At 37.6% G+C, this 13,392-nt stretch overlaps 1 protein-coding gene across 2 annotated transcripts in view; it reads left to right on the top strand.

The window, feature by feature from the left end:
• nr6a1a (nuclear receptor subfamily 6, group A, member 1a) overlaps window positions 1-13,392 on the top strand; it is a 59,824-nt gene that overhangs the window by 28,381 nt on the left and 18,051 nt on the right. Inside the window, exon 1 of one of the 2 annotated variants that reach the window (XM_077600914.1) lies at window positions 11,966-12,249. The exons of the other annotated variant lie outside the window; for it this stretch is intronic. Coding sequence (XP_077457040.1) covers window positions 12,234-12,249 — 16 coding nt within the window. The 5' untranslated portion in view covers window positions 11,966-12,233. Of the gene's footprint in view, window positions 1-11,965; window positions 12,250-13,392 lie in introns of those variants that run through there. 2 annotated transcript variants of the gene reach the window in all.

Genomic DNA, 13,392 nt, shown 5'->3' with positions numbered 1-13,392 from the left:
ACAACCACTCAATCTCTTGTGCCAAGCCTCCTTACTGATCGTGATAGCGACCCTTAATCTTTTCCCCCACCATAATCTAGTGGTTTGCACATTTATTGGGTGAATTAGTTTCTTCAATTTAGTATTTATGGCGATACTGTTGCTCTTCATTTAAGATTACAACTAATCTTATTAAAAATCTACTGCTGTGGGGATATACAGTATATCCCATTAAGACTGGAACCATTTCATCTGTATTTATTTTTCTGCCAGTGTACCCCAAGCCAAAAACATCTTATCTTGTCCCCCCACTCAAATGAAGTATAATTGTCCATTGACTTTACAGTGATATCAGACGTTTCCTTAAAATACACAACCTTTTTATGACCGCTTCATGGCACACTTTTATCATTCTTGGGTTTAGCAAACAGAGGGAAACCTAGAAGTACAATTGAGTGAACATCATCCACGTAAGGTTTGGATTGAATGTCCTATTCACTTACTGAGTAGGTGTATTGGGGGTGTCTATCCAAGATCAGGCCTTGAGGCACACCTAGGAGAAGGTATTGTGAATTTAGCTGGCTTTTCCTCTTATTGCATTTCTGTATAACACATCATGGCCTGGAATGGGGAGTATATTTGGTCCAATAATTATACCCATTTCTGAGGCAATAGTTAAAAGACATCCACAGTGTGTGTTTAAGAAAGGGAGTGCTGGGTGAAAAATGTATTTTGACATGAACCATGTTACCTCATTATAAGGATACACCACGATGTAATACGTTTTTATTTTTTTTAAATAGATGTTATTATTTCTATTACCAATACTAAATTTTGCTGCAACCATGTGTGAAAATGGATTTTAGCAGTGAGCTTAGAGACACTCTGGTGTCTTGCCAGTCGAGCGAAAGGAGGTGGGCGTAGACGGGTCTGAGGGGTATCTTTCTTTAAAATTTTATGTGTTTGACGTTAAGATCCTTTCATCAGGGGTTAGCAAAAGTAAGTCACGTTCATGACTTTTTCATGCCATACACTTTCTTGGTGCAATCTTAATTTTTCTAGTCTTCTGATAGAAAGCTTCAGTGAAGGGATTGGCCGGAAATTGAATCTGCGGTCCCTACAAAAAAAGGCAGCAGGATTGTAGGACTGCACCACCAGTATCTGTTTTTAATAGATTATAATCCTAAATCTACACATTTTCGTATGATGTTCTATGGTTGTACACTGTGGTCGAATACAACATCTCACGGGTGTCAGATGCAAGCATTCCTGTGCCCTTCTGTTGTAAATTATATGTTCAATAAATCCCCCCTCATGGAATAATCAATTTAATTCTTTGATAAGTGAACAAAATGGACCCAGGAAGGTACAATTCACTTGCGCTGGGTAGCTTCACGGATTCTACGGCTTCTACAAAGTGCCCCAATAACTCCTTGAGTGTCTGCCACTTCCAAGACGCTCCTGTCTTGTTGAAAAGGATCCATTCATTATTTAAATAGCTCCATAATTTATCTACCACGCACAATACAGCTAGCTTCCTGCACTCATTTCCCCTTTAGTGTAAATTAGCATTCTGTGTTGCTATTTGCATTGTTCACAGAGCATTAGTGGTACGGAAGTTTCGGAAGGAGAGAGCATCGGCTTAGTTCAGTGGTGGTTATTTCTTCAGCGATCCTTGATGATTTGATGTTGGCTGACATATTGAGTCTAATTTGTAGCCCAAAGAAGCAAACAGCTGTGGCCTATTTTATTTAGCTGTTATTCGGGTGATCTGCTTCATAAGGGGGCCTTGCTCTCGGCACTAAATGTGAAGATGTCAGGAGCATTTTTGTTAAGATTCTGATGAGGGGGACAGTGGTTTGCTAACCTTTTAAATCTTTCAAAAATTCTGTGCACATCTTGGATTCCATATGAATGCTCTGTGACTCAATTTTTACGACCCTTTGAATCAATTTAGGAAAAAAAAACTATTGTCATTATGGACTGGGTAAGACTATGCATTAATATGATGCTCCGGGCTGAAGCAAAATTTAAATAAAAATGTCTTTTCTTTTTTCGTTTTTTTAACGTGAAAATATTCCCAGATAACAAGCTTCATCATAAAACTACAGGGTACAAAGGAGAGAAATAAGTATCAGATGTGATTGATATTATTGCCAGGCTCTATATTATTATTTTTGTTGGCTACATTCTTTTTTTTATCAATGCCACATTTTTATCAAGACATGTGAGCAATAGAAATGGAATGTTGACACCCTTTTGGGAAGGCTTCCCAACTTGTGTTGTGTCTGTGTGGGCATGCTGTGGCCTGAAAGTGTGCTTTAAGAATAGCGATGCGCCATCATGTTAGTGCAGTTTTTTACCTTGAAGAGGTTCAAAGGGGTTTTTCCAAGGCCAAACGTGTACTGTATGTTTGACTTTTTTTATATTGAAGACAATATGAATACCCATTTTTTAGCTATTTCATTCTAAGGCCTTCTTTTTTTTACCTTCCAACATAAAACTTGAAGGGAGTATCTGTGAAAGCAAGGAAGCTTCCTCCTTTTCACCAGAGTAGTCTTATTCTCATCTCATCTCATCCCATCTCGTTTCCCTGCCTTCATGATTAGAGGTCTCGTCTAGTCTGCTCTGTCAGGGCGTAATGACAGAATTGTGTTCCAGTCCGTTCCTTCAACTCCAATGGACTAATAGTCATGTTAGCCCACACAGTATGTCATTAGCTCTCCACCCGTATTCCAATGAGGGGCACGTCTGTCATTTCAAGGCCTAAATCACAGGGCAGGCAAGCCAGAGATCACAGTCACATGAGTGCTCTAAAGCTCCACTATTTCCACCCATCCTTCCTCACCCCACTTAATGTGTAACGCAGTGCATTAACATGGAAGAATCATTGCGCCATGGACTTGTCAGAGGCAAATGGAAGTCAAAGAGAGCTACGGTGATGCTTTGCTGATACTGATAATCATTCTATCATAGCCATTAGTGGAACCACACTGCTCATTTATGACAATGATTGGATGATTCACGGTTATCATTTTGATGCTGTCGGCTTGTGTAGAATCTATCAAAGTTTGCGGCTAATCTGCTTTGATTATTATTACTCTCTAAGCCGCTCTTCATGCTGGGCTTGTCGAGGGCCGAGTGATGAGAAACTTCACTCTCCTCCTACAGTATTTTTCCGCATTTTTTTTTTGCAATGGCTAATCGTGTTTACACGAAGGTCAGGGTATTTTTTGCACGGCATCTACGAATGTACAGGAGATCCAGCATGTTTTCTGTATGAGCAAGACCAGTAATGCAACCAATAAAGAAGAACCTTGCAGGATTTTCTGTGTCTTGGTAATGGTCTTGCAAGCTCAGAAAGATGAATAAATTGGACAGTTTAGCAGTTCAAACACTAAGGAGGGCATTAGAGCAGAAAGAACTCTTTGTGCCTGACTTGCATTCCTTTGCATGGCCGTAGTGTCTTTTCTGACAATGTTTCCAAGTAAACCAACTTTCAAATAACAGCAAATCAATTACTACAGTCCATCCTTAAAAGCCCCTGAACTATCAGATAAGTTGACATAATCAGTTATGACACGATGAAAACGGCTACAGATAAAAATGGCCTCTCATGGTGTATTCTTTAGGTGTTGGCTTTTCTCAGCCAGAGGGTGCCTGCCTGACTGCTTATTTTTAAATCTCATTATACTTGTGTAATGACAAAAAAAGCATTCAATTCAGTTCAATTCAATTCACTTATTAATTGCTCTTCTCTATTGTGGTCTTGTTTTTAGTAACATAGGGGAAATTATCTGCAGGGGTGCTAAACTCAACATGTCAATGCTTTTTGTTATATTTATTTGCATGTCTTCTTCATCTTACCCTGTCAACATTCTGCAAAGCACTTACTAAAAAAGAGAGTTAAATCATCGCATCTACTTGGGTATAGCGGCTCTTGTGTTTCCATTTTTCACACGCAAGTGTCAAGTCTCCTTGTCGACGAGTCCTATTTTTCATAGCCAATTTAATTGGCAAAAACTTTCCGTCGATCGGATTGGTCATTTGTATTGTGTAAATAAACAATTCATTTGTTTAATATTTATCTAACCTAACCCTTTTACCATATTGATATTTGTATTTTTACTGGAAATTGACAGCTACACTGCAATATTTGTATTTAAAAATAGATACATTTATAGACCTTCCATTAAATTAAAGCTCTCTTGAGGATTACATAACGATGTAAAAAAAAAAAATCTGTATACCAATTATTTCACTCTGTTTCTCGACAAAATAGCATCTTTTCTTAATCTTATTTGTCACAGTGATTTTTGAATAACTTGCCCTGCAGCCAAAACTTCATGGGAATAATCTGAGCATGTTATACAGCAGTTAACTTGGCCAGCAGCTTCATAAGTACATAAGAAGTAGATCTGTTTTTGATCCGTCTGAAACAGATCTTTGGAAAGCTGTGGAGTGATCCCTCAATCAAGGCTGCTAACTTCTAATGGATTGCCTGAGTGACCGAGATATTGCACACAATCAATGGGGTTCTTTAGCCAGTGCCATGACCTTCTCTGCTAAGATTCCCGCGTATTTCTGCCTTTAATTGTGCATATTTTTATTAAAAGGCACAGATGAATAAAATTGGTATTTGCGTAACCGTCTGTACTGAGCGGAGGGCTAACTGGAGCAGGAGAATGGCGCTTCTCGGCGTGGTTCATGGCTGTTATTCCTACAGGCCTTGAGTGTGAAAAGAGCTAATGCCATCTGACAGTTCTGGAGCAAGAAGAGGAGGGTTGTACAAAAAGGAGGAGAGAGAGAACGGGACGAGAGGGGGGGTGCCGAACTAAAGAGATGGGTGGGGGGTGGATGAGAAGATGGGAGTGTGTGTTGGATGAGAGAGAAGAGGGGATGAGCTTGATATGGACAAAGAAAGGATGAAGAATATGGGAAGCGAAGTTCTCAAGAGGTAGTACCGTTTGGACCTCGATTGTCGGTGGCAAAAGTGAAATGATTGTTAGTTTTTTAGGAAAGAACCAGCGAAACTCAAATTCACAACAGTAGGGCATAATTGTTTAGAAAGAAAAAAAACAACCTTCATAGCAGGGATCCAACGTATTGGCAAAAAAATCCATTAACCAGACGATCTTTTTTTTTACATTGAGCACTCACTTGTGATTATAATTGAGAACAAATAGTCCATTACTGCACTCACAGTTTTTAGATATCTATTCTGAGTATTTTATTTATTGCAAGGTTTTACTTCTGCACCTTTTAGACATTTTATTCATATTTTACTCCTTTTTGGACATAGGCTCATTGCCTGGTTTAAAGAAACAGAACAAAGCTTTTAATTGTTGTTGCAAGTTTTAAAAGCAGGTATTGTCTATTATAATTTAAGTTAAATATAAATATAGAAAGATCCCATACTTTTGTACATTAAAATATTACAAATTAGTGTTACAGTTTGTTATTTTTGTTAGTTTTTTATTTTATTTAACATAACAAAAAAAGAATTCCCATACGCCTACATATTTATAGGCCTATATATTTGCCACCTCGACTTTCACTATCCCGGTTAGGTTAATGGATAAAGCCAGATCAGTTTGGAAGGGTCCTGCAGAGGAATGGGAGACTGAGAACACTGCTTTTCACCGATTGGTACACAGTGAACATGTCATTACATAGTTACAATAGACCTCAATTAAACAATTTAATTAGTGATATGCAAAAATTTCAGCTAGCTGTTTATTGTAAACAAGCCATCAGTCATGCCCAAGTGGTCATGGACTGATTTAGAGTATAATCCCGTGAGTTGATACTGCCCACACTACCCCCTAGCTTTTCTTCTCCCAAATAAAATAATACGAACACAAATGTTTAACTATATAAACTGTTTGTACTATTTAGAGGAACAGATTTTATTATTATTATTATTATTTTTTTTTTGTCATATAAAACATCTATCCACAAAGGGAGGGTATTTGGTACCGGTTCCGACACTGATGATAACCCGACTGAACGAAAATGAAAATGTCGACGCTCATTTATCCACCCGCTTGTTTCGTGACAGAAAAGACGCTTTTCACGAGCGTCTCAGCAGGACACGAGTATTAATTCCATGTGCCGTTAGCTTTGACTTTCTGTTTAATGTGAAACTCATCAAGTCGTGCATGTACTTTGTATATAAAATGTTTTAATTTGAGATTAAGAAGGCTCTTTAAAAAAAAGAAAAAGAAAGCCAGGCAGTTACGTGATCTGCTACTATGGGCGCTCAGTGACAGATATTTCCATGCTTAATGTTCTAATATGTGAGTAGTGCAGCTCCAAGGTAAACATGAGCTGACACAGTTGTCTTTTAAGCATGGAATTTTTTTTTCTCTGGTTCCTGCGTGTGCCCAAGCTTGTTCTCTCCCCCAGTGAAATGAAATGAAAGTGAGAGAACCGCAAAATATTATAAAAAAATGTGAAAGTAATGCAAAAAAAGTGGGATGACTGTGAACCAATAAGGGGTCAGCAGCATTTTGATGCATGCAGCATGTTGATATTAATATTTGTCAGCAAAATTATGGTGATGGGCCTTCATCATTTTCTTCGCTTTTGTTATTGCTTACTCATCTACACCCTTGCATTCTTTTCCTTTAAATATTGCTTTATTTCATATGATGTCCATTTTACATGAATGGACTTGTATTTATATTGTTGAACGATTCACTGCAAGTTAATACTGCATTGTAATGTGACCCTGGAAATTAAAGGGTATTCCTGCTTGAGTTTCAGCGGGCTCTTTCAAAGGCTCTGTGGACACCTGCTACCCAGGTATCCTATGATTACAGAAATGACACAGACTGAGATTCTGCTTTCTGCTTGTTGTCACTCAGAAATCACCAAAAGGTTTGAAATTATTTGGTTTTGTGCACAATGCATAAACTGAATGTAATGTACTACAAAGGGAATTTATTAGGACAATTCTCCATAATGTCTACAGCTCCTGAAAATAGTGCGGGTAAGGTTTAGGCAGTAGAATAACAACCTAAGTAGTAGTACTTCCGATAAGAGGGGGAATGGAACCTTTGCGATGGCATATTTTATTGTACCGACTCATGGATTGCCTTTGCAGTTATTAAGTGTGCTTTGACCAATGTAGCGTTCTAAAATCTTTGGAAGGATGCAATTATGTCTGTAATTTCAGTTGACGATGTCATCATTTTTGTTTTTTTCCCCCCCTTCATTTTTCTTTCTTTTTTTTCATGAGTCATCAGAACCCAACTGTAAATGGGTTTTTCTTTATCAAAGAAATTTGTGCTCAATTTATGATCTAACTGGCGCTAAATTGATAGATGGCGTTTATTGAAAAAGACCCGCATTTCTTCTTGACAGAAGAAAAAGAACTGGTATGGTTTCCTGACTGAGACACAGTTTGACATTGAACACTCTTGTGTAACACGATTATATGTGAAATATGGGAGTAGAAAAGAGGCTCGGTCATACTGAATACGATCAGAAGAGAACCAATTTTCTAGGTCGACATTTAAATTAACCAAACAAAACAAACGATTGTATTTGTCCTTCTGTACAAGTGTAGATGAACATCATTACAATACTATAAAGTTATAAACCAGAGGCAGGCTTTTGTTTTTAAAACTGTTTTACAACATGATTGAGAATTTTGTCATGCGAATACGAAAAATATGGTAATTTAAAAAAGGCACCACTAAATTTTGATCTAGGTAGATATTTATAATTAAACTATCAGATGAAGAAAGATTAAAACAGCTGAAAAGTCTTCATAAGTCTTACTGCTGGCAGTGATTTTTAGCTAATAATCGTTACTGGGGTGTCTCACCTCCTACTTGACTCTACTTTGATCTATCTTTGGAATGTGAGGAGACTGCTTTTAACTGCCAACTGATGGGTGGTTTATAATATTTGTACTAGACTGCCATCTTTTGGTGCAATTGGTACTGCTCGCCACTTGAAACCGGAATATTGTGGTGCTGCTACGTCATAAAAAAGGATGCTCAGGGATTCATGGAAAGCCACACTGACAATTCTTACTTAATACTTCTTAATTATACTTGACTATGCTAATGAAAATAGGCTACAATCTTTTTGTTTATCTATCTTTAATAAATACACCACAATTCCTTTTCTAATCGTGTTGGAGGAGTGATTAATATTAGTTTTATATTAATATTACATACGAATTGACTGACTGCAACATATAATGAATGAAGGATCTTCGTGTGGAAGATTAATCTTAAAAATATGATTAATATTTGGTATTGTAGACTATTGTACATTGTAGGTTTAGAACATTACTATGATACTACTTTTGTTTATAGTAGTTGAGGAAGCACCAAATACCAACATCAAATATTTTTAGCATGTCATTTAATAATTAGATATCAATGCAGTGATTTTTTTTAATATGAAAAACTGCTTTGGTACATTTTAGGAAATCTGTACAACCGAAGTATTTGCCTACATTAGTTCACTAAATTGTATGAGGAAAAAAAATTCTTAAAACAATACAGAAATAAAAAGAAAAGTTTAAATCTCAAAATATTGTTTGGCTATGAAACTTAGTTTATGCATGTGCATAGTTTCCTGAAGCAATCGCAATCGTTTTTTTTATTTACTGAATACATCGTACTAAAAATAACTCTGCTTCATTTGAATGTGAAGAAGGTAATTTATTTTATGTTTCTGAGCAAAAAAATAAAATATTTGACCCAACAATTACTGTTCTGTACTGGTTTTGACGTGCCAATCTTGTCCAAAATTAAAAATATTTCTACCTCGGATGTAGCTAGTGGCCAAACCAAGACACATATATTTCAATTTGGGCAAGTGCCAGCTGGATTTCAAGCATGGAAGCTTCTGCTGTTGTTCAGTCAAACATGCCTGGCTGCCAGAAGTCATAAGTTATTTGTTCTTGGACAAGATGCATTTGACAACCATTATAGTGCACAATTCACAAGCAAACAATGGCTATAATTGCAATTGATGTAGACTTTCCATTTACAGGAACTCCAATAAAGCTAAACTAAGGATTTCTATTCTCAATCTGTAAATATTATGTACTCTGTATGCTAAATGTATGGTGTGTTTATAAACATTTGAGGTTTTTTTTTAAATTTACATTACCAGAGGTCCCTGACATAACACTAATATACACATACATCTAAAACTGCTGGATGTTTGGATGAGAACAGGTGCAGAGTGGTGTGTTCCTGTTTATCTTGAAGCTCTTTGTCTAAGAAGCAGAAAGGTTTGTCTTATGTGAGTGACGGTGTGTTGGGGGGAAGGGAGCTCTGACAAAAGAAATACCCTTTGTTACTCCGATGTTTGGGGGAAATGCTTAAAAAAACAATACAGTACAAGATTTAACTCTTACTTATTTCGAATCCAAAATACTATTGCGTGAAAAAATGTTTGTTTAAAAGTATGTTTATTTGTCAGGAGTGGGAACATCCAGTTCAAAGATAAACAATTCATTGACTGCTGCTGCCCTTTTTAAACAGATTGAGGATATTTACTTATAATAAACTTTCCCCGCCTCATTATTGTGGCTTTTTAGTTGAATAAAAAACATGGAGGGTCACGGAATTTACTTTTCATGTCTTTTATTTTTGATATTGACTGTTTAGTCTCTTTTGATGAATTGGGATAAATCCTGCTATCAGATGTTTTGTGTTCATGACACATTATTAAAGAGGCATTTTGAAGAACAAATAAATGTGTATGATTTAACCACATTATTTTTGCATAGAAGGGGGGGCCAAGAACAATCAATCCTACCAATGGGGGAGTGTTTATTCTGTTGAATTGGATTTTTCCTCCTTAGCTACGGAAAATGTGAAACGTGCATGTTTTTTTTCAATGCAATGTCACTTTTCACACAGCCTGTCATCATTTGCACAGAGGAACTATACACACCATTTTAGGTGATAGGTTTTCCTCATATGAACCGATTTTGTTTCAGAACAAAACTGACACTTGCAGATGACCCGTAGCTGGCCTCATCTCTGCCTACTTCAAGGTTAAAGGCAACGTAGCTGATTATGCAGTTTTTCTACAATGGTGGAAGGGTGCCCAAAGGTCAAGGGTAACACAGGGCTGTTCAGCTTTGATTTCCTCTTAGTATTAACAACTGAATATGGCTGCTTAGGTTTGGCTTCCTTTTAGTATGAACAACTAAGTTTACCACTCAGGTACTTACAACGTATGTTCCTTCCCACAAACATCTTTCCCATAGCCTATTTTTGTTGACACCGAGAGCCAGAAAGAAGTTGGTAGATTCTCAAGCATTCTATATTCAGGTAACACGTTACCTGTGGATATTAGAGCGACTATACTTGGAATCTCAAGTTGTCTTTGAACATCTTTGCAATTTATTAAATGTTGCCAACTCAACCTCCAATGTTTTCTGGTCATCTTGGAAGAGGAATGACCCATCTGTGGCCTTTCCTGTTTTCTCCTGTTGGGGTTTGGTCTTTTTGAAGCAACTGCTGCGATTAGGCTATACAAATACATGCGATGTTGAAATTGTTTCTTTTCAAGTAAATTGTTGTCTGCTTTTGTGTGTGTTGGAACATTTCGACATTTACTGAAAAGTAGATTGGACAAATATATTAATTTATAGGAAAATGTTATTTTTTTCCAAACCACTGAACTATTCACTCGTGGTAAATTGTAAATGATAAGGTTCAAATTAATATTTAATGACAACGGCATGCCCAGGTCTTAACTTAAAGCCATGCTTGATGCAGTGACATATGGTAGTTAGCTTTATGGTATTGCAACATTAACGTGGAGGATAGACAGGCTTTGATCACTAAAGCGGCTCCACTATCTCATTGTAATATTCTTTGTGCTTAGTAGTTCAGATTTTCTTGTTTCCTTAATATATGGAGCACATGAAATACCTAACATCTTTGGTGTTGCGTTTGAATGTGAAAGGCTTCTTATACAGTTTGTGATTTGTGTGGCCAGGTCATTAGCATTCACATTGGGGGTGGAAGGGGTTACAGAGTTGCTGAGGGAGAGAGCATGTGGTATTAGTTGGGCGGAGCAGTTTGGAAAGGGTCAGGCGGTAGACGGGCCGGAGGATCCGGAATGGCTTGTCCACTACGGTGGGCGGTCCGTTCCAGCTTGAGGGGAGGCTTCAGGGCATGTCAAGGTGGACTTGTACACTTTATTAGAGAGTTAAACGCTGTGTGTTTCTCATTATCCTCAACCAGAGGGAATGAAACAAACCTACCGGTTGGTAGGAAGACTATTCAGTGTTCACAATTTAAGTTCAGTTCACACAGTAGTGTATTCCTGATTGACACAAAACAACAGACACGCTTTCCTACCTGGTAGATAAACCTAAAAAAAATAGGTTAACCATTTAAGTTTGTTTTCCAAATCATGTTCATGCAAACGGTGTCAGGTGCCCAATTAGCCATTGAACAATTACGATTGATAAATGTTGGTGGGGAACCTGCAGAGAAGACAAGAGACCCTCTCTCTATTTTCAGGGTATTTTTTTATCTGCCACATAAGTACATATTCCAGTAGGTAGAAATAACAATTGTCCGTCAACCAATTAATGGACCACAGCGTGTCAAACTCCCAACTACCAGTACAGTACCACTAATGTGAGTGGAAGGGTACTAATAAGTGATATGATATTTGTTGTTATATATTTTACTAGGCTTTAAAGAGTTGGAGAAACAATTGCATTTGTTCCTGAAGAAAATGGACTTTTTCGTCAACCTGTAGGTAGGAAAACCGGTAATCATGGAGCTTCTCCGCTGGCACACATAACACGTCAATTAGTTAATGTTGGTGTGTTTTGTCAGCTTGAACCTGTGTTTATGCTTGGACATGCACTTTGGTCCTCTGCACAACTGCTAAAGGCATGGATGAGGGGAGGGGGGGCAATTTTGGTGGGGGGGGAGTGGCGGGGGTGAAGGGATTGTATTGTAGGACGGCAGTGAAAATAGGACTATCAGTTCCACTCAGATAACCCCTGGCTGTCATTGGACCTCAAGCCAACCCGCGACCCCGGGGCTTGAACTCTGTGGTCATGTGACCAGGCAGTAAAGTGACCAGTGGCGTTACTTAGCTCTGGCTGTGGTCAGAGAGGAGCAGGCTGTCGAGGAAAGAGGTTGCTGGGGGAGAGAACAGAGGGGAAGGGGGAAAAAAGCTATGAAGCTATTCTTTGGCAGCCTCCATGTTTGAATGGGTTCCAGGCAACCTGGAAGAAGCATGAAATGGATACATGGGAAGGTAAGTGAGGCTATCAATGGAAACCTTTTTTTTCTTGCAGTAGAGAAAGATTTAATAGTCTCTTTTTATGGGAATGAGTAATATACTATGTATATGGAAGTGGGGAGTCTATTTTCTATTTGTGGCAAGGGCGGCTTCATTGCTAGCAAAGTTTTGGTGAAGTATTTTCTGTGGAAGACCAATGTATTGCTAGAGTAACAGAAAACTTATGGACTTCTAGTTTCCAATTCATTTTGATATTGATTGTTTGAGGTTTTTAGCCTATATGAAGAGGCGTAGGGAGATTTGAGCTTTTCAGCACTCTTATCTACAAAGGTCCTCAAGTGATTCAGTGATTCAGTCAGTCAGTCTGTTCTTTTTGATGGGTGGCTGCAAGATTGCAGAATTTGCATTTTTGATGGACATTACTGTACTTAACCGTTCACATTTGCAATTAAACTCAGGTTTCTCGTTTCTTCCCAATTTTCAGAGTTTCAAAATCAAATATTTTATTTGTTTTCCAGTAACACACAATTTTCCTTTACCCTATCGACAATGTAATGTGTTTTAGCCATATGGGTTACATTGATTAATGAATTTGTAAAATATTGAATGGAAAAGAACCATGTTCGGCCAGAGCTTCCTTTGCAACCCCTTGTTTTATAGCAAATTATTTTGTTTTTAGATGACATATTCCACCTTGTGAATTGATAAAAGATTATTGGGCTACTTTTCATCCATTTCAGATTCTCCCTTCTTTCAAATGCATTTAATTAATTCATTAATTAAAGAATGTTTACCAGCTAAATTAAATATACATATTTCTGCAAAGAAATCCTGGACTTCGTTGTTAGATTTTCTTTCAAACTTCTTTCTTAGCATGTTGAGGAACCTTTCTACTGTATTTGTCCCCTCCCCCATGTTAATCCTTCAGCCAGCAACCATGCAGGTTCTGTTCCATCTAAGACAGGGTTATTGCTACACTTTAACTCTTTGCATTTAGCTTTATGTCTACTTGTGCTATCATTGGTTGAGGAATTCTTTATCCCCCATGTCTAAAAAGAAGAGCATACTAAAATGAAAGATGTGATAGAAATGAATAATGGAAGGTTGTTTATGTGATGCAGATACAGGCGACAGGAGTAGTGAGAAGATCAATAGTAA

Source organism: Stigmatopora argus, chromosome 5 (assembly GCF_051989625.1).
Source record: "Stigmatopora argus isolate UIUO_Sarg chromosome 5, RoL_Sarg_1.0, whole genome shotgun sequence".
Taxonomy (NCBI): Eukaryota; Metazoa; Chordata; class Actinopteri; order Syngnathiformes; family Syngnathidae; genus Stigmatopora; species Stigmatopora argus.
The sequence above is the reverse complement of the archived record's forward strand: the minus strand, read 5'-3'. Positions and strand labels throughout refer to the sequence as shown.